This window comes from Marmota flaviventris, chromosome 5, assembly GCF_047511675.1.
Source record: "Marmota flaviventris isolate mMarFla1 chromosome 5, mMarFla1.hap1, whole genome shotgun sequence".
Classification (NCBI taxonomy): Eukaryota; Metazoa; Chordata; class Mammalia; order Rodentia; family Sciuridae; genus Marmota; species Marmota flaviventris.
Window position 1 is genome coordinate 75,989,087 of NC_092502.1, and position 27,156 is coordinate 76,016,242.

At 38.8% G+C, this 27,156-nt stretch overlaps 1 protein-coding gene across 1 annotated transcript in view; it reads left to right on the forward strand.

Annotated features, from left to right (window-relative positions):
- Pja2 (praja ring finger ubiquitin ligase 2) overlaps positions 1 to 12,848 on the forward strand; it is an 84,200-nt gene extending 71,352 nt beyond the window's left edge. The window contains exons 8-10 of the mRNA XM_027927537.2: positions 4,813 to 4,927; positions 5,314 to 5,435; positions 10,203 to 12,848. Of these exons, the coding sequence (XP_027783338.1) occupies positions 4,813 to 4,927; positions 5,314 to 5,435; positions 10,203 to 10,328 (363 nt within the window). The 3' untranslated portion in view covers positions 10,329 to 12,848. The remainder of the gene's footprint in view (positions 1 to 4,812; positions 4,928 to 5,313; positions 5,436 to 10,202) is intronic.
- Positions 12,849 to 27,156: the final 14,308 nt, after the last annotated feature.

The window sequence follows — 27,156 nt, forward strand, 5'->3', positions numbered from 1 at the left end:
CAGAAAGGAATAGTGAACCAATTGAAACAAGTGTGTATCAAAGTATAGTTAGCCTGGAATAACCTCCTGAAAGGAAGTTATTATAAATAGTATCCCTTCTTAGTGTTTATTTGTAGCACAGACGAGTTCTTTCAAACAGAGTCTATTTTGCGAAGTCCATAGAGAACTGGAAGACATTCCTGGTTACGGTTATGTGAGAAAGGAAGAAGCAGATAACAAGGGCTTACCTTTCATTTCCTATCTCCTGATATGAAAATTTGATACACAGAATTATTAATTATATCAAGATATTAGAGCTGAATGTGATAGTGCACACCTGTAATCCCAGCAACTGGGGGAGAGTGAGACAGAAGGATTGCAAGTTCTAGGACAGCCTCAGCAACCTAGCACCCTTCAATCCTCAGCAAGGAAAAAAAAAAAAGTAACAAGGAATTGGCTAATAAGAAATAAAGATAATTATTTTTTAAAAAAATAGGAAAAGTACATAAAAGGAGCAGCTGCCACCTGTCCAGCTAAGATAGAACACCCAAGGAAGAGTTCCCCTTCCACCTCAGAGCTGAGATCCCAGTCTTGATGGAAATGGCACAGCTGGGCTCATTGGATGGCAGAGCAGTCACTGTGTTGCCGTGCTGGCAGAGCTTTCTGGAAAACTATCCTCTGGAACTTGCTGGAAGTCATCCCTCTGGGGTGCCAGGGAAAGCTATTCATAGGAAGGTGTCCAATTGTAAAACACTGTGCTGCAGAACTGTCCAAGGTTGATGCTAGGGGAAATTGCTGGTCAAATGAATTAAAGATCTGGCCACTGGAGAAGCTGTATACCCTGAGGGAATCAGTGCTAGAGAAAACCATGACTGCCACAGAAACCTGTCAAGCAAGCACACCAGGCTCAAAAGCAAAGTCCTGTTTCTCCTGAACTGTAGTTTCAGCATTCTTTGTGAACAAAGCTTAGCATCACACCATCTGTTAGAAAGGAAAATATTGAAATGGCCCAGATCCATTTTTACAAAGCTGACAAAAATTGTGAATTTGGATTTGAGGAACAATAATTCAGTAAATGTAACAGTCCATTATTTTAACTATTTGGTTTCCATGTATATTTTTCTACTCACATTTGAGCTCTCATCCAACAATACAGCTATATTGTTACCTAACAAGGTATAATAGTTCTTCCAAATAAAGCTTTTACCCTTTTCCCAAAATGAGCCAGATGCACAGTCTCAAAATCATCAAAACTATTAGTTGTGTTAATCTCACCACAAATTAAGTCACACTGAATATTCTCTCATGTAAAGACTAAATTGCAAAGTTATTTTCTAACAACTGCTATATGAAGTAGAAATGGGAAGAGAGAAAAAGAAAATGGCTACCACATATGCATCCAAAAAAACAAATAGATAGAAAACATGTAAAGCTACTAGTGTCTTTCTCTGTATTTGGTCATGAGGTCATTAATTGGTAGTTATGGCTTCCTTCTTCAATAATCCATTTTATATTTTACATGCCTTCACCAAGTCCTCAGCTAATTAGAAATGATTTACTTGGTAGAATGACCCTAATCTACATTTTTAAAGTGTTTTAGAACCCAAATTGTCCTTCCCTTTTCTAGTTGCTGTAGTTTTTTATTAACTCTATCAGTGGGCATGGAAGAACTAAGAGATGTACACTCCAAATGAGATTATCAGAGTTTTCAAACCAATGATCAGAATGACAGCCATTCAAGATCATCACTTTCATCTGAGTTCAACTAGATCTCCTCATTTCAAGATTCAGAATCCCATTTTGTTTGAATGTCTGTCAGTTTGTTTTTGCAGTGCTGGGGATTGAACACAAGGCTCTTACACATACAAGCACTGTACCATCAAGCTACTTCTCCAGCCCCAGAATCCCATTCTTTTTTTTTTTTTGGTACCAGGGATTGAACTCAAGGATACTCGACCACTGAGCCACATCCCCAGCCCCATTTTGTACTTTTTAAATTTAGAGACAAGGTCTCACTGAGTTACTTAGCGCCTTGCAGTTGCTGAGGCTGGCTTTGAACTTGTGGTCCTTCTGTCTCAGCCTCCCAAGCCTCTGGGATTACAGGCGTTTGCCACCATGTCCACCCCTCACCCAGAGTCCCATTTTTTAACCAGTCAATGATACAAGTTTTGAGGAATTTGACAATACAGAATTTTGCTCTCATTTTAAGTTAACTATCTGCACAAATAGTTTGCCTTTGATTTTTGAAAAGTAAGAGCTTCTTCTTAAGGCTGTCATGGAATCTCTGGTTCCTATAGTGTCTTAAGCTGCGAGTTAACAGACCTGAGTTTGTGATTTTCTCTATAAATGCACAGGCTCTCAAAGCAATCCATCCCCACATCAGAATTTTTATTGAGCTCATTACTGCCATAAGGTCAGGTGTAGCAGTTACTGGGCTCCAAAGACACTGGCTTCAGTTAACACTTCATCACAGTGAACCACAATGATAGCTTGATTAATTGTGATGGCACTATAGAGCTTAGGTTAATAGCATCCCATTCCACTGGAAGTAAAGTCAGGACTGGACTCAACCCCAGACCAGCAGCCCAAGCAAAACAATCCAAAAATCTTATTCTTGCATGTATGTGTCCTCGACCACTCCCAATAATACCAAAAGCTGTGTCATTGTGGTATCAGTCACAAGAGAGAAAATAATAGTTTGAACAGGGAAAGTTTAAAATAAACTATTATCGCCTCCAACAGGAGATTGTGGATCACCTTATTATTAAGATTAGAATAAAGTAGTGAACTCTGAAGAATATAGAAATATGGGCTGAGGTGGTTGGTGGATCAGCGGTAGAGCCCTTGCCTAGCATGAGCGAGGTACTGGGTTCAATCTTCAGCACCACATAAAAATAAATAAATAAAATAAAGGTATTGTGTCCAACTACAACTAAAGAAAAAATATATTTTTAAAAAAGAATAGAGAAATAGCAGACTTAAGGAATAACTTTCAAACTAAGATGGAGTATTCTTCATCTCCATCCCAAAGCTGAGATCCGGACATTGCCGGGGAGGACATGACCGCAGTGGAACTTTGCTGGGTTTCTGCCCTCTGGGATTCCTGAGAAGCTATTCACAGGGCAGTGATTCACTGGAAACACTTTCTACAAAACCACCTAGGATGAATGCCAGGAAGCTGATGCCACCTTATACTGCAGTAGCTAGGCACTAAAGGAACCTGGTGCACTGTGCACAGGGAAGCCTCGCACACTGGGATTCTGCCCAACAGGCTCAAGGGAACCACAGTGCAAAAGTCATTTCCTTTTGTGATCTCTCCCTATTAAGATCATGCTAGCTGACAAAGGGAAAATACTTGAAAGGTCCAGATTTATTTTCATAGAGCGGGGGTAGGGGGGTGAATTTGGAGCTGTGGGGCAATAATCCAGATACTGGCACACGTTTTTTCTTTCTGCACTGCCTCTGCAAATCCAGAGTAAAATTTGGTGTTCAGTATTATTAATTATGTTCATAAACTTATGATGAACCTTTTTGCTTTTTCCTTTTTTAATTCTGATTTTGATTTAGGCTTGGCCCTATCCTCTATTTTAAGTCTATACAATATCTGTAGAAATGTCTATGCTAAATCCTTAGGCATATATAAAAGATCATATTTACTAACTAAAAGACTACAGTGTTATCAGACATAATTCTTTTTCTACATAGAAAAAACAGCTTTTTTTTTTTTTTGGTGGTACCAGGGATTGAACTCAGGGGCACTCAACCACTGAGCCACATCCCCAGCCCTATTTTGTAGTTTATTTAGAGACAGAGACTCACTGAGTTGCTTAGTACCTCGCAGTTGCTGGGGCTGGCTTTTCAAGGCTGAATAATATTCCACTGAATATACATGTATCACATTTTGTGTATCCATTAACCAATCAATAGACAGGTTGCTCCTCTTACCTTTTGATATTGTGAGTAATGCTGCAGTGAACATAGTTGTAAAAATATTCATTTCGGTCTCTGCTTTCAGTTATTTTGTGTATATACCTAGAAGTGGAATTGCTGGATTAAACAGACTAATGCTAAGGTCTTTTATGACTCTGAAGCCTTATGATGCTGTAATTAGGATATAATACAAACAAGTAATTATTTAACTGTATAATATTAATTATTTGAATATGGTAGCAATTCAGAAGGAAGATACCAGTATGGTTTAGGACCACTGACATAGACTTCCTAAAAGAGACAGGACTTTACCCAGTCCTTGAGGAACTGATGGGACTTAAACCTGGTACAGAAAGTGCCAGGCAGAGGAAGCTGCATGTGCACTGAGAACTTGTGTTTGTACAAGTGGTAGGTAAAATATAAAGGTCTTAACTGCCGTTCTGGTCTAATGGAACTCAAAAGAATGAGAATAACTCATGATAGATGGTCATATGATCTATTGTTCTTTCCATCCTTCCTAATACTTTATCTTTCATGAAATGAACCTTTTTTAAGTGTTTACTTTCTTCATATTGTTCATCCTACACAGGAAGCCGTAAGTTGGAAGACATAACCACTCCTCTGAAAATATAATTGTAATGGGCAATTAATTAGATGATTATTGAGACAAATTATATTTTTACTCATGAGAAGTAGAGCTTTGCATACGTGTGCGTGTGTGTGTGTGAGAAAATGTTTTGGTTTAATAGCGATGATGGTAGTTTCTTTTGGAAAGAGCAAAGGACTAAACAAAGGAAACAGAAAAAGAATATGGTAAATGTAATTTTGTAAAATACCTTAACAATAGTTTTCTAATACTGTTTTAAAGTATTTTCTAATAGAAGTGTAACTTTTCTTTTTCAGACTGCACTGGCACATTTAGAGTCTCTGGCAGTGGATGTTGAGGTTGCCAATCCACCAGCCAGTAAGGAAAGCATTGATGGTCTTCCAGAAACCCTTGTTCTTGAAGATCACACTGGTAAGGGCAAAGTTGATCTCAAGTATTGAATGACACATGCTGCATATTTAAGTATATTTTCAGTGCACTAGAAGATGAAATACTTGACTATTAGAATCCATCATCTGATTTTCTGTTGAAACCAGATGCTGACAAACTTTCACCTAGTAGAATATGTTTAATTATAACATGATAGACTGAGACAAATGTTCCCCAGTCAAATTTTCTACAAAAGCGATGTTTAGTAAATGCCAAATTGTCGTGTATTATGCAGAAACACATGTTTGCCAATTAATCGATCCAAGTCTACTTCTTTTGTATCATCTATGAGTCAATATGTTGATTTATATTTTTATTAAAATTGAACTTTATGTGATTGATAGAACTAAATTGTTTACTGTTTTCAGCTATTGGTCAGGAACAATGCTGTCCAATCTGTTGCAGTGAGTATATTAAAGATGATATAGCAACAGAGTTGCCCTGTCACCATTTCTTTCACAAGCCTTGTGTCTCAATTTGGCTACAGAAGGTGAGTTTTAAATCTGCTTTTTAAAAATTAATATTTAATAGTGTCTCCTACACATTAATGATGATAATAGTCTCTTTTAAGCCTGTTTTATTTAGCTATGAAATAAATATTTATTTATTTTGAAATATAGCTGGGTACAGTGGCACATAACTTCTAATCCTCTCAACTCAAGAGGCTTAGGCAAGAAGTTTGTCAAGTTCAAGGCCAGCCTCAGCAACTTAGTGAGGCCTCAAGCAACTTAATAAGACCTTGTCTCTAAATTAAAAATAAAAAGGGCTGAGGATGTGGTTCATTGGTTAAGTGCTCCTAGGTTCAATCTCTGGTACAAAAATAAAAGCAAGACAGTATTTCAGGGTTAAAGAGTGGTTGTCTTTAATGACTACAGATTAGGAATAATAAAGAACTATTTTGCTTTAATAACATCTTAAAAATAGCATTGAAAAATAGCAAGAAAACACAGTAACAATATATTTTTAATTACAATCCTGAATTTGATATTTTAAAAAGTATCTCAAGCAAGGAAGTCTTTGACACCACTCAAGGTGTAGTGCAACAATAAACAAGTATCCTGCTAATGTGGATTGGTGTTTCCAAAAATAATGTGAGAGTTTTGTTTGTTTGTTTGTTTGTTTTGGTACCAGGGATTGAACTCAGAGGCACTCAACCACTGAGCCACATCCCCAGCCCTATTTTGTATCTTATTTAGAAACAGGGTCTCACTGAGTTGCTTAGCACTTCACTTTTGCTGAGGCTGGCTTTGAACTCTCAATCCGCTTGCCTCAGCCTCCCAACCCTCTGGGACTACAGGCATGGGCCACTGTACCCAGCAATGTGAGAGAATTTTAATAACCTACCAAGTACCTCCTATTCTGTTTTTTATACACTGTCCTTCAATACTTATCTAACAATTTTTAAATGTATTGAAACTACTTAAAAAATAAGAGTTTTACTTAAATCTTCTGTCATCTCTGTTTTATATGAAGGATATTTACCATCTCAATAGGAATTCCAAAATTACCTTTCCTAGTTCGTTTACTTATGGTTTTAACTCCCTCTCTTTTTGACAACCACTTTTTTCTTTTCTGTTCCATTTTTTTTTTCCTCCCCTCTCCTTCCTGCCTTCTGTCTTCTTTCCTTTCTCTTTCTTTGCTGTCTTCCCCGCCCCCCGCACTCATATGACCACTTCATTTTCTCGAAACTAAAATCCAACATAGAAATGTTCATTATTCCTTTATGAATCAAATATATATATATATTTGTATCAGGGATTGAACTCAGGGGCACTCAGTCACTGAGCCACATCCCCAGACCTATTTTGTATTTTATTTAGAGATAGGGTTTCACTGAGTTGCTTAGCACCTCACTTTTGCTGAGGCTGGCTTTGAACTCCCAATTCTCCTGTCTCAGCCTTCCGAGCTACTGGGATTACAGGGGTGTGCCACCATGCCCGGCTCACATGCATCATTTAATTGTTGCCATTAGCTCCTGTTATATGTCTATAAGCATACCAAATTTGTATTATTTAGTTTTGTATTCTTTTATAAAATGTTATTTGCACATTTTTCTATTTGCTACAATCTCTTATGTTCTCCTGCTCAATTCTACCTTTCTTCCTCACTACTGCTCCTGCTCCCCAAATAACTGGTGTTCCCATCCATTGATGTATATATCCACACTTTTTCCAAGTTGCTTAAACCCTTTCACTAATATTTGTAGTACTGATGTCTTTTTAAATTTTTTATTATTTTTAATAGTACATGCTATTTTTTCTGTTTATTATTTTGCATATTCTTCAGCATTTTTTTTTTCTATTTGACTTCTCAGATAGTTTTATCCATTTGCTTCTTATCCCCAAAAGAATTCACTTTAGGTTGCTAATTGTGATTACGTTAAATTTATGTGTTATTTTAGAGAATTGCTCTAGAATGCTTTTAGAGTTAGGTTGATGGAACACAAACATGTTTATGAGCTATAATGCTCATTTGAGTTAAGGTCAAAGTTATATAATTGATTAATGCCAGATTTTTTTTCTAATTTCTTAACATTTGTTAAATGGTAATTATGATGATATATATATCAGATAATATGAGAACTAAACGAGATAATCCATAGTGCCTGGAATGTGGTGAATGCCCAGTAAATGTTAAAAAAAAAAAATCTTATCAGATCAAAGCTGTAATTAAAAATTAGAGATGGCTTTACTAACAAAAGCACAAATATAAACTTAATTTATGATACAACTTAAAAAACAGCACTTTACCAACATGATTGCTATTTGATATGTATTGCCTGTGTGGTGATCAAGAGTGTTTCAACTCTCATAAGATTTCCTGCCTTCAGAATTGAGGCATGATCTTGGATTCAGAATTATTTGTAAAATATTGTTTTCTTTGATCTCTTCCCTCCCTGAGAATGTAATATGGGAACTAGAATGCTAGGTGATTTTTCTTAACCAGTTTATTTGGCATTATGTTGATACAGCCTAGATGACTGAACTAACACAATATATCCACTTTTCTAGGGCTTTTATAATGGTTGAAGTAAATAATTCATAGCGAATTGATATAGTGCCTGGAAAAATAGCAGTAAAGTTAGTAGTAATTAAAACCAGAATTAAATAGAAAAGAACTACTAAAACGGAATGCCTGTGGTGGTAGTGGTAGTAGTAGATGTTATTAAAATTAGTGGGAGGGGCTGAGGTTGTGGCTTAGTGGTAGAGCATTTGCCTCGCATGTGTGAGGCAATAAGTTTGATTCTCAACACCACATGTAAACAAATAAAGGTCCATCAATAACTAATAAAATATTTCTTAAAAATTTAGTGGGAAAGAACAAAATGGAGAGCCATCAAGTGTTGAGTATGCCTTTATATCTGTGAGGTCCATTCTCTCATTCATTTCTACCCCCACACAGTAGATCTTCAACCCATGTTGGCTTAACTACTATGGTAATTACCTACTTTGTGTCCATATCTCCTTTCAACATATTACCTCGCTCTGATCATATTGCTTCCCTACCCAAAAAAGAGTAGGGGAAGATGTTGGAATTGAGATTGATTTTTGGTCACCTGTGGAATAATTTGTTTTGGCTTTCAAGGTCTTTTATGACCTCACCCCCAACCTTTGTCTTATATTTACTTATTTGCATATTTCCTTATGTTTCTGTGCATTTATTTTTGAAGCCTGTTGTGATCATCGATCTATACCATCTAATAGATGATCTAAGTAGATACAGCTGAAATGCTACCTTTTCTATTTTTAACATAACCTTTCTTTAAATTCCCATGATAGATTCAGAGACTTGAGAAGGATCAGTGTTCCGTGCGCCTGCTGTGATTCAGGCACTGCTAGATGATTCACCTATATTGTCACATTTAATCCTCATAACTACCTGAGGACATACTGGTATCCATCTTCCCATTTTCAGTGATCATTATTTATTCAATGTTACACAATTGGTATGTGGTTGACCTCATCTGCACTCATGTGTCTGACTCTAAAATGTTGCTAATAGGGCCCAATCTGTTTGATAAGTAAATGTTCACAGAATTGAATTCGTAAATTGTAAATATACCTGGAACTGTTCTTAATTTTGCCATAACCCAAGATAATGTCCTGTTGAGTCTCTGTCCTGTAAGGAGACTGCTTAATGAAAAGCCTTTCCCAGTTCCCCCCAGAAAGAAGGTTCCTAAGATGCAGTTTTCTGTCACCTTCAACAGCGTGATATCTTCATCCTTCCTTCTGTCTAGATTTCTTTGGGAAAAATACCAGATTGGCAAGGAATGATCTGGCATCTAATGACTTATCTGTAGTATAAAGACATCTCCTTCCTTCCCTCATTCCCAGGTCTGCCAGTTGAATTACTTTGTCATTTAAAAGGCATCTAATGCCAGGCATAGTGGCATACTCTGTAATCCCAGTGACTCAAGAGGTTGAGGCAGAAGGATTGCAAGTTCAAGGGCAGCCTCAGCAACTTGGCAAGGCCCTAAAGATTTTAAGTGAGACCCTGTCTCAAAAGATTAAAAGGTCTGGGAATGTGGCTTAATGGTAAAACACCTCTGGGTTCAATTCCCAGTACCAAAAAAAAAGAGGAAGAAGAAGAAGGCATTTAACTCCAGTTCTTCTCAGAAAGGTATTAACATGCCTTCTAAGAAAGGTCTGAGGTCCATTTTTATATATATCTACATATATAAAGATATTATATATAAACTCTCTATATATGAAAAGTCTGGAGTAATAAATTGGATAAGTATGTGTATGGTTTCTTTAATATTTGCATAATAGATGAAATAATAATAATTTAGTTCAGGTCATTATTGAGTTAAATGCTGACTTCCATGAGGAAATGCTCTATGATCCTTTGCTCACTTTTTACCACTGGCTTCGGTGCCAAGCATGGAGACTCTTTTAAAACGTACTAAATAAAAGGTGAATTTCTCTTTACTGGGGATTGAACCCAGGGCATTGAGCATGCTAGGCAAGTGCTCTACCACAGAGCTACATTCTCAACCCTTGGTGAACTCTCTGAAAAGTACAGACATAATCATAAGACATTTCTCCCCCAAAGAAATTACGGTCTGATAGGGTGCAGAAGAAATAACATTAAAAATTTGTCCTTTTGTATTGTGTGGTTTTTAAGTTTATTTGGTTTTATTTTTCAGATACTTGATTTGTTATTAGGATAATGAAACTATCTTTTTTTCTATTTAGATACTTATGTGGCAGTTAAGATGTTTCTGGTGGTTGTTAACTTGTTTTTTCCCCTCCAGTCGGGAACATGCCCTGTGTGCCGCCGTCATTTCCCACCTGCAGTTATCGAAGCATCTGCAGCTGCTTCCTCCGAGCCTGATCCTGATGCCCCACCTTCAAATGACAGTACTGCAGAAGCCCCCTAAACCTTATCGGTTGAAATGAGATCAGTCTATCAAAGTTAATCTGCAAATTCCTTCTAAATCTGATGTGCAAATAATTATATATAAATATATTGAAAATGCTATATATAGTATATGCCATAGTTTAGAAAGAGGATATTAACCTTTCTAAACTGAATTTAGGTTTGCAGAAAGTACTAAACATTTTCAAGCTGAATGTTAAAGCAGTGCATCCATTTTCTTTAGTTGAATATGTTGGTATTAATTGTAAAGTCAGGCTTATCAGTTAACTCCGAAAGAAATAGTCATCCATGTGGCACACATTATTGATTTTGTCGAAAATTCTGCCACTAAGAGATTATAGCTAAGCTCTCCTATTTGCATCAAATGTGAAGACTGTGATCACAGCAGTAGTAAAATTTGGTTTCATTGGAAATAAATTGAATTCTAAAGCATGCTTTTTCATTGGTCCCTTTGCTTTTGCTCCATCAAAACCTCTTGGTTCATAATACTGGAAAGCTTTTAAGAAAGGTGTCTACTTTTTCATCTTTGCTTACAATTAGGACTTTTCAGAATGCCAAACAAAAGCCAAAATTTTGACCAGAACATCACAAAATTTTAAAATCTTAGATGTATACCCCCTGAAATGGTTCTGTAGTAAAATAAATTATTTAATAAATAGTAGATGTACCTAAAGGTTGGTAATGCATATGAAGAATCTGGTGTGCTCTGTGCTTGGTACAGTGAGATAAATTAGAAGACTATATGCAACCCTTTTTAAGCTGATAGCCAACCTTTTGCTGTTGGTTAAAATTATACCTGAAGGTCCAAAATACTATTGGCACATTTGTTTAATAAACATTGGATATGGTTAAGGTAATTTTGGTTCTGAAATATTTTGGAAGGTCTGAAAATCAGACAGGATCATCTTTGTAATTATATAACCCTAACCAAAATGACACAGCTTCTCCTTTAGGTGATCGCATGCATTAGGCAAGTTTGTACAAACATAAGCCTTATATTTAACTTAAAGATGTGACTTAATATCAACACCAGAGAACGATGGCTTTTAGAATATCACATTTGAGCAAGTAAAATAGCAAAGCACATAGTTAGTGTACATCCATCCAGGTGGTCCATCATAATTTAATTTGAAGAATATTTATATGGCTTCCCAATTACATTTTGTGTAATTTCTCTTGAGTATTTATATTCTGTCTCTTTTTGCCATTCTTTAAATGAATTTTCACTGTTGGCACATTTGAGGCTTAAATATAAGGAACATAACACTTGCATTCTAATTTTTGCATATATTGTAAATGTGTCTGGTATTTACAGCAAAATACTGTGTATCCTTTTATGGGTAAAACAAAAGTGAACATTGCATGCATGTAATGTGGTGAATTTGTAATTTAGGGGTTCTTTGGGGCTTCTGTGACTTTGGAAATGCTTACATTCAGGCCTTAATGTTGCATTAGCTAGCATGTTTTCCTGCAGATGTATATAGTCACTGTTGTATAAACTAATCTTTGCTTGTTTTCTACTCTGTGATCTTTCCATACCATATTTCATTGATGATCAGTTAGTGTCAAGGAGTCAAATCAGATTACAATTAATTCTCATGTGTATATTGTGGAAATTCGTGACTAATGTGATTTTTTTGTTTGTCTGTTTCTTTTCAAGTAGTGTTGATCAGTTGTGACACTTACTGGTTAAACTTACATTGTTACAGATCTATCTGTAATAAGCCATCCATTATATTTAGGCAGTATTAAGGGACCTTGGTTTTCTTCTCCTACATAGCAGCTGTCCCAAAGAAAATATTTCTTCTCTGCCTGTTAAGATTTAGCTAGTATCTGCCAGTTGTTAAGAGGTTTTGGTTCCAAACTCAACCACCAATGTTGAGAGCTGACTTTAGATAGCTGTTGTACTTTTTGCTTTCCATCTGTTACTGTCCTTCATTGTTGGCTCCCTACTATCTATAACAGCTGCTATGAGGGGAAAAAGTTAGTTTAAATTTTTTTAAAAAGAAAGTTGAAGTTTTAGGATTTTCATGATAACAAGCCAGTATAAGCTGAGGCTGACAAGTTCAGACCCCAAAATATTATTTGATCTTATCTTGGATCCTTTTGAAAAAGTTAAGAATATATGAAGGTAAATTAGAAAGAAGTATGAATATTATTAATAAAATATTGTTTATCTTATTTCTCTATTTTATGTTGTGACTTGACCTAATAATTTTATTTTTTGAACATTTTCTTATTTCTTATAATATGAATGCTGATATTTAAAGTTAGATTTATGTGGTTTTCTTTTGTGTTTCTTAATTGTTTATCTCTGAGCTAACTAACTCTTAAGGTTATTTGTGATCTGGATTTATATATATGCTGTTAAATATATATGAACTGTTTAAATGGAATGCAAGTTTTTCAAAAGCCCAGGTCTAAATGTAATGATTGGTTTATTGTTCTACAACCCCAGCCCATCATCTTCCGTGTAAATCATAAACAATAAACAGGATATACTTGGTGGTCATTTCTAATATTTAATTGTGTAATCGTGTCACTTCTATAACATAACCCCTGAAGGGATTAATAGCAAGAACACAACTAATAAGGAAGTCTAGAATAGCTCCCATCACAGGATTTTTTAATCCTTAATCTATAATCTGAGAAGGACTGCTGAGAATTTACTGAAGCAGTAGGTGGACTAATGTTGCCCAGGAGACTCTGAAGGAGTAGTCGCCCTCTCCTCCCTAATGTTCTGGGCAGTTCTGTAGGTTCCAGCAGAGCCTGGTTTCACATCAACTCAGGACTGCCAAAACTCTCAAAGTTCAGGATGGGGGTCCACCTTGTTTATTATCTTTCTCCAAATCTAGCTTGTGGGTTACAGAGGGTTCAGAGACTTCATGCATTTCAGCAGGGTCAGTTTGAGTGCTGATTATGTCCACCTTATTAGACAAAAACTAATAGTTTTGTTTAGAAAGTTTAGAATTCTGATTTTCCCCTGGCAGAATAAATGGGCTAGGAAAATATTATCCAGAGCTAGAAATGGCAATGGTACCCCTCTGCTATTGTGCCACAGTCCTCTGGTGATTATAATGTTTATCCAGCCATTGCAGGATGGAGTGACTTGGCACCTACAAGGGATGGGTTTCATTGTTAGAAGAGTGTCACCTAGCTGAGCACAGTGTCACACACTTATAATGCCAGCGGCTTGGGAGGCTTAGGTAGGAGGATCACGAGTTCAAAGCCACCTTCAGCCACTTAGCAAAGCCCTAAGCAACTCAGTGTCTCAAAATAAAAAAATTTTAGCCAGGCCCGTGGTGCATGCCTGTAATCCTAGTGGCTCAGGAGGCTGAGGCAGGAGAGTTCAAAGCCAGCTTCAACAAAAGAGAAGTGCTAAGCAACTCACTGAGGCCCTGTCTCTAAATAAAATACAGAATAGGGCTGGTTCAGTGGTTGAGTGTCCCTGAGTTCAATCCCTGGTACAAAAAAATAAATAAAATTTTAAAATGGGCTACGGATGTGACTTAGTGGTTAAGCACTCCTGTGTATCAAAAAGAAGAGGAGTTTCACCCAGATTTCTGTGTAAATAGCATACTTATTAAATTAGAAAAGCTGTGTCTCTTGTGTGACCACTTCTTCATATCCTCCCTCAAGCCTCACACTTTTCTGGAATCTTACATGATACCTATTCCAGACCAGCATGGCGTTGGCTCTTTCGATCCCTCTCTTAAAATATGTTGCTCAGAACTAAACACAATTCTGTAACTCCACTAGAATAGGGTTCAGGGCCATTATTCCCAACTTCAAAATGATTTTCTGTGGCTGTCATGTTGTTGTTATTAGGCAAGCATATCACATGGTTGTCTCTTGCTAAAAAACTTCAAAGGCATTGCTAGTAAACCAATGTCCTCTCCTAATCTTTACTGACATAATTTTTTTCTTATCCTAATTGAAGGATGACATTCATCCTTACTAAATTAACTTGTAAAGGTCCTTGTGAATTCTGATTCTTTCTTTTAGTCTTGTGTCAGTTCCAATTTTGACAAAAGATGCTTTAAATACTTAGTGGCTTTGTCCAGATTATGTATAATTATTGAGTCAAACAGGGTAGAATACAAACCCTCTTCAGAATGCCACTGTAGACTGTTCTCTAGATGATCTATTAATACTTCTGGTACAAGTGTTAAAGCAAATACCAGTCACTTCATGCACCCTATTTTTTCTTTTCTAAGGACATCATAAAAATTTTATCATGTTTTAGCAGTCACATGCACTGTCTTTGGAAATAGCTTAATCTGTTGATATATTAAGGAGGGAAATGTAGGCTGCTGGAAATGCCTCATCCTTAGGAAACCAAACTACCTCCTTTTCCAACTGCTTACATGACCTCTGTTTAATAATCTGCCTTAGAACTTGGTAAGTGATCAAAGTCAAGCTCATCTAATAGATTTTTGGATCTTCATCCCTCCCTCCCAAAATTGTATTTGAAATATGAACTTGATAAGTCACATAATTATTCTATATCTATTTTTTGCTATAAAATAATGAATATAAATTACAGATTAAGTTCTACTATTTGAGAAAATGTTTTTTCTTGGGGAAATATACTTGTTTTTTATCATTGTTTTTAACAACGCCTTTTGGAAATGCGTGAACATTTCAGATGTAAATCCTTAAAAGCATCTTAATTACCTCAGGTGTTCTGAAATTTTGACAGGGAAACTTTATTAAAGTAAACCAAATACAGTTTAATTTTCTTAATATTGATTTTATTAAAAAGCTATATATACTAGCCAGGCATGGTGGCACAGGCCTATAATCCCAGAAGCTTGGGAGTCTGAGACAGGAGGATCTTGAGTTTAAAGCCAGCCTCAGCAATAGGGAGGCACCAAGCAACTCAGGGAGACCCTGTCTCTAATAAAATACAAAATAAGGCTGGAGATGTGGCTCAGTGGTTGACTGCCTCTGAGTTCAATCCCTGGTACTCCACCCCCCTAACCCCCCACTCCCAGAAAAAAAAAAAGGCTGTATTCTTAGGTAACAAACTTACTGATAGGAAAGAATGTAGCAATTTGCACCATCCTTTTTTTTTTTTGGTCCTGGTAATTGTGCCCAGGGCACTTTACCACTAAGCTAAGTCCCCAGATCTTCTTTCATTTTTTTATTTTGAGACCATATCTTGCTAAGGTGCTGAGGCTGGCCTTGAACTTGTGATCCTTCTACCTCAGTCCTTCAGCTTCCTGGAATTATAGGCATGTGCCACCATGCCCGGCTTCCATCTTATATTCTTAGCTTATTATCAATATACAGTTTTTGTAGTGAAAATTGGCAGGGAGAGATCTTTATCTTTTTAGAATGATATGACCTCATATTTATTGTCAAAGAAATTTTGCTGGCCACTATGATTCTTTTATTATTATTATTATTATTATAGTGGCACTTTTCTTTAAGGTTAATTTTTAAGATGCATTTATACAAAATATGAGTAGTTCCTGTTTATAAAGTATTTATTAGACTTTGTGTTAAGCTCTCTGCCTTAGCTAATGTTTATAATAAGTCCATAGAGTTGGTTGTATTGTCCCAACTTCACACACACACACACAGAGAGAGAGAGAGAGAGAGAGAGAGAGAGAGAGAGAGAGAGAGTTCCAGAGATGATGGAAGACCCCTGTGGAAGAGCCTAAGGGTTCTTCCTACTTCGTGCCACCTTTCTAAGTAGGAGCAGCCTCTCTGGTCAGTATTATTATTTAAGTTAGTTGTCTGAAATGCAGTCTGAGTTTTTTAAATGGGAAAAATCAAGATCTATTCAAAATCCTGGAAAATACTTTGTTTTGCTCTTCTGTATTCTACTCAGCCTTCTATATCCTTGTATCTATGGGTTCTAAATTCATAGAGTCAGGCAACTACAGATGAAAAATATTCTTTAAAGTGTCTAGTAAACATGTAAAGGTTTTCTTTTCACCATTCCGTAAACAATACATTATAACAATAATTTACATAACATTTGCAGTGTATTAATATTGTAGGTAGTCTAGAGATGATTTAAAGTAGGGTACATGGAAGAATGTATGTTAGTTATATGCAAGTACTTCTGTGTGTTATACAAGAGACTTGAACATCTGCAGATTTTGCCATGCACAGAGGTCCTGGAACCAATCTCCTGTTACAATGTTCTAAACATTTTTGTCTAAAACAAAATGATGACCAAAAATTCTACCATAGTTCTGATTAGTGAAATTTCTTAGTTATTGGTAAGATAAGAATTTCCTACCTTTGCCTGATAATTTGGGATTCTTATATTACTCAGCAGACTGTCTCTGACCCAAGAGTTGTGTTGCAGCATCCTGTTGCCTGTGCAGTCAACAAGACCCAATTAATACAGACATAGTAAACCTACCCCTGAGTTAGTGCATCACTGGAAACCTGACAGAGGCTTTCCTTTTAATTTCAATCCTTAAATGACATTTTGAATTATTTTCAGCCATTTAAGCTATGCCCTAGTTCTACTTGTCTAGCCCTATTTTCTTGTTATCCCAGGTTTTACAGACAATCCTTATAAGGGGCTTGACGCTGAACCAACCTACTGGCTTGCCATTGGCCTCAACAAATAATTCTTCCCCTGACCTGAGCCAGGGAGCCCCCATCACTGGTATTGCAGTATCCTGGGGTTGGTGCCATATCAAAATGCCTGAGTTTTCATTTTAGTTTAAATTCACATTTAAAGATAGGGATGAGGAGCTTACAAGGTCAAACTTGTTTTTAAAAGGAAGCTCCAACCTCAACTGGGTGATAAGACTATTCACAAGTGAACACCTAATTATGTAACAGGGGTCCTGAATATGGTCCTCATTGCTCTGAGGTTTATTTAAAAAAATTTTTTTTTCTTTTCTCTCTTGTCCCCTCTACCTTCTCTAACAAGATTAGGGAGACAGTGTTACCTATTCTTCCCCTAGTTAATTGCCCTTGAACACACCCACTGTAGGAAGGAGATGCCTGCTGAGGATCTGGGAAGTAAATATCTCCCAAATTAACAAGTGAATCCTAACACACCAGCAAGGCTCCTGCCCGGGGGACCCCCTATCAGAGTGTACCTGGAATGGCACCCCCTATCAGAGTGTACCTGGAATGTAACCCTTGAATAGAGTTCCTTTAAAACCCCTCTGTACCTGAGATCCAGATAGTTACAGCCTTTGGGATTGGAGTCCCCCTGTGTTTCTCCTTTGCTAGCAAAGCAATAAACCTTATTTTATCTTTTTCTCAAAACTCTGTCCTCATTTTTAAATTGGCATTGATTGGCATTGGGAATTGATACCAAACTTTCGGTTGTAATTACAACCTACATCTAAATGAGTTACTAGCATCTCAAAAATTTTTTTAATTTAAAAATAGTGAGCTCCTGAAAATAATGCATTAGAACATGTCAAATGGGCATCCTCCCTGAATTGCCTAAAAATTCTCTTGACCCATCCCAACAAATAAACTATTGACATAACCTGAGCTGCTGTCCACTTAATGCTTATCAAGTGCCTATTTTGACAAACCTGTGGACAAGGTAGGCAAAATCCCTGGTCTCCAGAAGTGTCCACTGTTGGAGAAGACTGTTCCATGTCTTCACCCTCATCCCCCATATACCTGGACTCATTCTATAGGAAGGAGTTCAACTTAGCCTGGGGACTGACTGATCTTAGAGGCTCAAACAACCAAAGCAAGGAAAAAGGGTAAGTGCCAAGCTCCCCAAGGTGACTTCAGCTACCAGCAACCACCATCAAGCCCAAAGATCTATAGATATATTGCTGTAAACATAAGTTGAAAATCTCTTAGGTTATATGCCCTCTGGCCCCAGCAAACTACAGATGAAAAATTTCAAACAAATAAATTGATTTTCTTGAGATGGTACCAAGCAGAATGGAGAAAAGCAAAACTTAACAGTGTTTCACTTTATCTCCTGTGCTTTATTTTTATTACCTTTCCCTTTTCCCTGTGCTCAAAAACCTTCATACATAAACATCCACTGTGTTTTTACCCAGAAAACGAAATATGAAGGCAATTCCGAAACATTGCTTTCCTGCTGGAAAAATATACCTCTGGTGCAAACTATTGTATAAATTTTGGTAACCATGCTGTAGACCAGGGCTAACATAATGAACCCTGTAAACTCTCTACTTGGGGCTTGACAAAGAGTAAGCACCACCATAAAACTGTCATACTTGCTCCTATGTGAATCTCACAGCAGCTGAATGAGCCACAAGGCACCAAGGAGACTAAATGGGCCACTGAAGACGTCTTATGAAGACGGCCCATGTCTGACCCAGCCAGCAGTGTCATGGTATACAAACATGCCAAATCTGGGCCTGCCAGGGCTCACTTGGAGAAGGAGGCACAAGCCCGTGGGGTCTTCTTTCTCTACCTCCTATTGCTGTACAGTGCATTTTTTAAATCCATATTTAGGAAGAAGACTAGAAGGTTGCATTGAATGGGTTCATCACAATGAGAACATGGCCGTGGTTAAAAACAGCAAAGGGTCTTTTTACCCTTTCACCAGCTAACAAGTTTCCTAGATTCTGGTAGAATATGAGCGACACAAGACATTGTTTCTCATGGCTCAGTTGGGAGCCTGAGCTTCATAACTATAGGTTCCTTTCATTCCCACTGTCCCTCAGGAAGATGCAAAGGTTGGCACAGGTTGATGTTGAATACACAGGGAGTAAGTACCAAAGCCAAGAAAATGGGAGCTTAGGAAATCCCTCTCTCATAGGGAGCTGCTGGCAAACCTGCCTTGGGGGCAAGACATTATTTTCATTGTTTTGAGAAGTTAACAAATCCATTCTCTGACCTGGGACAACATATCTGCCTTCTAAGACACTTTGCTATACAAACATCATTGAAAAGACAATATGGAAGAGCTGCCCACACTTCTGGCCCAGAAGACATATAGAAACAATAAATGCATAAATAATTGTCTCCCAACACTCACAGTCCCTGCTAACAGGATGGCAACATGCAGGCCCAAGAACCCATTTTCCCCAGCCACAGTGGATTGGACTGGCCTCCTATCTGACAGGAGGCCCCCATCCATTCAGAGGTTTGATCATGATGCTAAGACAAAGTAGGCCAGCTGGGAATGGTGGTGCACGCCAGTAATCCCAGTGGCTCAGGAGACTGAGGCAGGAGGACCACGAGTTCAAAGACAGCCTCAGCAAAAGCAGGGCATTAAGCAACTCAGACCCTGTCTCTAAATAAAATACAAAATAGCACTGGGGATGTGGCTCAGTGGTCAAGTGCCCCTGAGTTTAATCCCCAGTACGAAAAAATAAAAAATGTGTTATCTACAACACCAGCAACACCATCCACATTCGTAAATAAGTACCACAACAAATGCGGTCAAAGGCATCCAGTTGTATTTGTACAGACTGGTAAGGCCCGGGTGGAAAGCAAGATGTAATAGGGGTAAATGTCAAGTCCCTACTGTGTCTTCCCATTCTGTGGGCCTTGCCAGTGCCCCAGTCAGTCGCTGTCCCAGGTGGCTAATCCTTTGGTGAGTGAAAACCCAGGGCCTTAGTATCTCCAGTAACAAACACCATAGGAGGCAGAGTCAACAGAGCCAAAACAACTTGGCAGAAGATGCTCCCCTGTCCCTGGACTGCTTTGCACTTAGAATCAATGAAAAATTAAGGGCATAAATCACCACTATATTAGCTCACATAGGGAAGAGACAATGCTTTGCCAAGATCATGGTCACAAAGCACTGCATCAAGGACTTGAAGTCAGGTTTTGGGACTACAGACAAACATCGCCACAGTGCCCAAAGCTGTGCTGCTGCTATGGGCCTGTTGTCACCCACTGGTGGGTGAGGCATCGGCTAAGTTAGGCAGACACCAAGGCCTTCACTTCATAGATTGTGTTTACCCTCAAACCTGTTCCACCCATAGGTACTCATCTGCCAGAAAAGTAGAAAAACAATGACTTAAATAAGTAGATGAAAAATTTCTTGTTTTAGTGAGTCCCTGTTTTTCTAATTCCATCTGGGGACAATTGTAAGTTAGGAGGCTGGGGGTAGGGAAACAGGGATATTTGTTAGAGCCTGCTATGCAGCTGGTCCTTTACTAAAATAGAAGTACAGGATGAAATTTCTAGGTCTTTAAAGATGACAACACTTATTAATAATCCCTAGGAGCGGTGATTGCTTCGTGGTCCTGAAGTAGGAAACCTGCTGGGTTTTAAAAAAAGACAGTGCAGGGAGCATTTTGTCTTGTAAATTGAGTTCTCTGGTGACCTGTTAATGTCAGAGATAATCTCTACAAAAGTGAAGATAAGCTTCATTGCACCCAAGGAAATACAAATTTAGGGCTTCTTGAATCTGGGAAGAGGCACTGTTTACACACTCCCAAGTTACAAGGGAAGGTGCTAAACCCACTCCTGGCAGTTATTCCCAAGGTGGAAGCACTAGCAGATTCTCATTCCTCTGCCTCTTCCCTCCCCCAACCCCTTCTTCTTCATTTACTTCTGTCCTTTACCAGTGAGATTGATCATTTAAATCCTAACTGCTTCCTGTACTCTCAAGTCTTGGAAAGCTTACTTAACCTCTGCACGCCTGTTGCCTCACCTATAAAATAAACAGATGGTATGTATCCTGTAGGGTTATGAGGATTGAGTGAGTTAATATGTGTAAAGGATTTAGAATCTGGCACTAGTGGGTTTTGAGTGGGAACACTTCTTCGCTGTTCCTCTTGTTTCCTTCCTTGTGGAGGGAACTCCACTGCTGGAACCCTCCTGGCCTGGGCCCATCCCCTCACCTGCTGGGAAATGGCTTAGTTTGGTTAGCACTGGAGTGAACAAACTGGCATGCTTGACTCAGCTCCTTCGCTTCCTCTCTTGGGGAGTAGTTGCCTCTGCTTTACAGAATGGCCAGGCTGTCTAAATCCATGTTCACGATTAAGAACAGCAACATTGCCCTTAGTCTTGCCCCAGCCCTGGCCACAGAACCCCTGCATCATTGAGTTCCTGATGTCTGACTGAATATCAGAGTGGGCCCCAAACCCTGTGGCTGCCATGATCTCTCACCTTCAACACTTGCAAGTGGGCTCAACAAGATGCCCCAAAGGGGTCCCAGACTCATATATATGAGGTTATTCTAGGGCCCCATAGCCAGGTTCTGGTTCCAGGAAGACAGCCAACAGAGTACTGCTGACTGGTGGCATGTTTCTTTTGCAAGACATGCTGATTTGGATTGACTCTCACTCTTATTAGTCACAAAGCAAATCCAGAACTTGGCTTGAGCTCTGTTTAGGCCTGTATCACCAAAGTGCCACCTCAAGTGTATGGCACTCGAGAGGTGGGGTAGGGGTCCTGTGCAACCCCTAATGTAGAGTTTCTCCAGTGCATGTGCCTGTCTTCTCTGAGGTCTCTGGAAGGCATAGCTCCAGCACCCGAAGGCCCTATCTGTCTGTACCCTCTCCTGCTTCCAGTCATCGGGACCTCACACCTTCACAGGTTGGTCTGAAAGCTAAACTTGATAAGCAATCAGAATTTCTGATGCAAAAGCACCTCTCTCTCCCTCAATCCAGCACTACTCACTACTGACCGTATATGGAAGACAGGGGTGCAGCCTAGGAGTGCAGTGAGTACTGTCCAAGGAATTCAAGGGAAGGTATGGTTGGAAGATAGGGTGTTCTGTTTCAGAAACTTGCAAATAACATAACACATCTAGAGAATGAATTATCATCCATGTTTTCCTACATACTCCAGACAAGACTTGGATACATGGTCATCATCAGTGAAGCCCAACAATCAGCTCTGATAGAGTCAGTGGAGACTGGTATTCACAAAGCACTCGGGTGATATAGTCTCAGGAGTAATGATGTAACCAGCATTAATAAATAGAATTAGGCAACTGCAGAGGCAAGAAGGTTTGTGTTGTTCCAATATAGTTTCTGAAAAATCCATGCATCATGAGTAATTACAATGTTGATACCTACCTTTTCCTCGCTATGGGGAATATGAAATTTGCTGGGGATGGTGTGTAGGACAATAAGGAACATAAATAAATAGTTCCTGGACAGGAAGAAGTAGTGCCTGAATAGGATGAAAAGTCCTCACATGCATTGATTAGATCAAAAACAGGGGGCTGGGGATATGGCTCAGTTGGTAGATGTTTGCCTCACAAGCACAAGGGTTCTATCCCCAGCAACACCAAAAAAAAAAAAAAAAGAAAAATGAAAAAAACAAACGTGTAAGGACTTTGTCCTTACTCATTGTTTTTTCTAAATTTTCATTGATAAATCACAATATCTCACACAGGCCCATGAGTTCTATAACAGTTTTGAACTACAATTGCTTCTGTAGTTGACACCCAACAAAATGTTTTTCCCAGGATCCTAAACACCCTAGAGAGCTCTGGAGATACTCAGGGACGCACAGAAATAAGCCATCTCCTCATCTCAGCAGTAACACAGGTACTGTTTTGGCCATGGTCTGGCACTTTGTCTTATTCTTCAGTTTGGAATCTGATCAGGATAGACAGGTGCTATTTAATCAGTTCCCTCAGTCTTTGTAGTAAACACTCAATAAATATTATATATTGTCTTTTCCAAGCTTTTAGAATATATTTTATTTTCCCCTTTCTGTGTTTTTTTTTCATTCCCCAAATCCTCCTTTCCTTTAACTTTATAAGTTCTGTGAGCCACAAAATAGTCCTGTTTATATTTTTATAATTCCAGAGACCTAGACAATCTCCATAGTGTGCATGCATACACACGCACTCAAACGCATATGCACACATACGCACACACACACACACACACACACACGCACAGCTTTCCATCTTAACATCCTTCAGTAGTTGGATTGATTGAAAATTCTATTGCTTCCCAAGCAACTTCCCTGAGGCTGATACGTTACTGGCGAGTGGGGAGCCAAGCTCCAAGTCTTAGTTCTTAGGTCCCAGTGAAAGAAAATTTAAAGTCAGAAACAAAAAGCCAAGAGAATTTCATTATAAGTGAAAGTAAAGTAAGGACCAAGTGAAGAACACTCTCAAGAGTGGGTTCTCTCTGAGCAGAAAACAACAAAGGAAACATAAGGTGATGTCCAAGTGTATTACTACTTGGTGTTACCATGTGCCCTGTTTCCCCTTCTGCTGTCTTCACCAATCAGATGTTTATATTCTCCTTCATGACAGGCAGGGAAGTTTTTGACCCCAGTTGGTCCTTTCTGCAAATGTCATGGTGATTCCCATTCAGGGAGGCTTCACCTACAAGTCAATTCTCTGTTAATGCGGGTGCTGGGGTCAATGACCAGACAAATTTCATCTTACTGCACCTGCACTACTAATGAAACTGCACTACTAATGAAATATACTGAGAAAACTATGACAATAAGTCTGAACCTTACAAAGAGTTCAGTAGACCCTGTCAGTAGTTATCCCATTGATCTTTCCTTCTGGAGGTATTTCCAATTGGTTCTCTTTGTTTATTCTCAGGTTCACCTTGTTTATTCTCAGGGCTAGTCCACCTGTTGTTCTACAAGTTACTTGATTGCTCATTAAAGGTAATTTCACAGAAACCCTGTGACCCTGTTCCTTTATTGGTTCACATTTTATTTCTCATTACAAACTACTACCTAATATATAGACTGATCCCGGACCCTGACTTAAGAGGAGAGCACTCATGAGTTTTTCCCTTCAGGAGTGAAGGGAATCTGCCTTAGGACTTGATCGAGAAGGCCAAAGGGTTATAGGAAAGAAGTATTCAACAGAGCAAGCTGGAAGCAAGTTAAATGGTCAACGGTAGGACAGGGATAAAGTAAATGAAACCAACCAATAGAACAATATGGAACACTCTGGAGTCATGTTAGAGAGACAGAAAGAGAAATGGAGTAGGGCTTATGCAAAATGAAACAGGGAGGAAAGTAGAGGAGGTAAGTTGTAAAAGCATATTCTGTGGTCATAACTGTGTGACCAAAATGGGCATGTCAGAGATGAGCTAATATGTTAGAGGCCAGGGGTTTTAATATTTGCTGTTGCTTTTCTCAACAACACCTTTTCCTCTTTCCACAGGAGGCACAGCAATACCTTTCCAGGATCTTGGCTTCACCCTGCCTGCATCACACTAAATAGTCCTGGCTTGCCATGCACCTTTCTTTTCACCCTTGTTTGTTGTCTCTCAGGGTATACCTTGGGAACGAGGCCAAGGGATCTGCATTATAAACAGGTTCCTGGGAGAGTCTTTATGCACACAACATTTTGGAGAAGTATTGCTTAGTTTTTGTACCAAACTCATTAAGAAAACTGAAACAGCTGGGGGGGGGGGGTAGTGGTGCACACCTGTAATCCCAGCAGCTCAGGGGACTGAGGCAGGAGGATCATGAGTTCAAAGCCAGACTCAGCAATTTAGCAAGGCCCTAAATAACTCAGTGTGACCTTGTCTTTAAATAAAATATTTTTTTAAAAAAAGGGCTGGGGACATGGCTCAGTGGTTGAGTGCCCCTGAGTTCAATCCATAGTACCAAAAAAAAAGGAAGGAAGGAAGGAAGGAAGGAAGGAGGGAGGGAGGGAAGGAAGGAAGGAAGGAAGGAAGGAAGGAGAGAAAAGAAAAGAAAAGAAAACTGAAACAAGCTCCCTTGGAGACTAAGGGCAACTTCCTGGTAACTATTTTTCTGCATTCCCTATTTCCTCATACCAAGTGTATCAGACTCCTCAGTCTCTGGTTCTCAGAACTGCCAGGGTGGAGGCAGCCCCTCAGACTCTGTGTGCATCTAGCTAAATCCACATGGTTATACCCCCCTGGCTTGGTTCTCACTCTGCCTTTTCTTATAAAAGCTTTCTATGTCTCTAAGTCCCCCAATGGTGTCTTGAGACAGAAAATTCTCCTCTAGTTCCCTCAAAGCTGGCTTTGAATAAACCTATTTTCCTGCAGACCTGACTCAGGAGTTTTTAGCATAGCAGCCATTTCCTCCAGTAACAAAACCACACCAGGATTTCTCTGATATTTATTATATCTTGAAGCAAAATTAATCTACTGAAAGTATGACTTGTGTGTGTTTGTGTTTTAAAAACTTAGTGAATATAGTTTTATTTATCCTCAGTTATAATTTTGTCCAGTAATTTTCACTTATAATTTGCTAATAGTTTTTGTTTGGAGAATTACCTGAGAACCAGCTGTCCTGTTAGGGGATTCCTATTGTGTTTCCCTCCAATTGGAGATGGTTGACCTTTTGGGACATATTCTACTTTGCTTCTTTGATTCCAGTGAAACAGAAATCACAGGACCCTGAGAGGCCCTGATACTGGATAAAGGGTTTTGGTTTTCTTTAATTGTCTATTATTACAATGCCTAAAAATACCCATTTATGATCTTAAACTAAGGGTGAGACCCTCAAGTTGCCCAAACTGTCCTGGGCCCCAGAGCTCACAGGACAGCAAAGGTCCCACAGAGCCTCACCACACTCACAGCTGAAGGGGCCCTTCCCACAAGCACAGGACACGCCCCCCCCCCCTTATTTCACTTAAGGCAGAAACTAAGAGCTCATGGTCTCCCAATATCAATTGCATTTTGCCTTATTTAAAGATATCTATGAGACAAGAATTTCTCTAATCTTTCCAAGAAACATGAAAGCAAACCAATTTGTTTTCTAATATAGTTCTTTTCTTCCCAAGGATTCAAAGACATCATGAACCTCTTTCTTATTGCTCTTTCTTGGGAGGATCCTTACCTGCTGGGTGGTCTCTAATGCTAGGTAGGTGGCCGGGCTAAAGCAAGAGAAGGACAGTAAAGGGTGATAACTTACAGGGCAGAAAGCTGAGGCGTGCTTTAAAGAAACTCCACAGGTCACAAGACTGGGCAAAATAAGAGAAAGTTATCAAAGCAGGCAAGAACAAAAGAAATTGTTCAACAAGCTCTAATATCTGCCTGGCTGGGGAGGAAGGAAGCTGAGCCATCGCCATCGCCATCGCCATCGCCAGAGACATTCAAAGTCAAATTGGTAGGAAGGTGGATTTTATTCAAAACTAGCTTTGGGGGAGGTTGGAAAAAACTTCATTGTTTTAAAAAATTCCAGCTTCAAAAGCTCTGGGAGGAAGAGAACTTTTAGAGGGGGCAGGGATTCAGTAGGGAAAAACATGAAATTCCACAGGTTTTAAACAGGTTTTCACTTTCAGGAATTTAATGGGTTTTAACTGCTTCCAAGTCCGGGTGCCTTCCTTATCAGGTTAAAGGGAACTAGGAATTCCTGGATCAGCATCTTCAAGTTCCAGTTCCTGAGGGGGAGGGCTTCCAAGTTCAGTATTTAAAAAAAAACTCTGGAAGGCCCATGCTAACCTCCCGGACAGTCTGTTCTGAACTTCTGTATTTTCCATCTTTCTAACAATCTCTTATCTGCTACCATGTGCTACTTGCTTGAAATCCTCCCTGCAGAGTCGCAGGTGATAGGAGACAGAAATGTGAGTGGTGAGACCATGAGGTGAAGAAAATAATTCTATAAACTGGGCCCCACTGGCTGACCCCCACATGCTTTCACTTTTAAAAAGCAATTTACCTGCGGCCTCGCCTGGCTTGAGTCCACAGGATATGTTATATTTTTCAGGAAGCCACCTGTTATCTACAGGAGAAATTCAGACCCAAAATAATTCTCATGAGGAACACAAATTATCCTAAAGTGCAGAGACTTTGTGACCCTTTCACAGACAAGATCCTGGAACTCAGAGATATAAGAATAATTCTTCTTCAACCATAAAATCTATAAGAACACTTTCCAATTAGAACCAGTCAGCATGAGCAAAGTGACCTAAAGTTGTCATGATAGTAGGGACTTGAAAGTCCGAGGCCATCCTGCTGCCAATCAGAAGTCAAGAG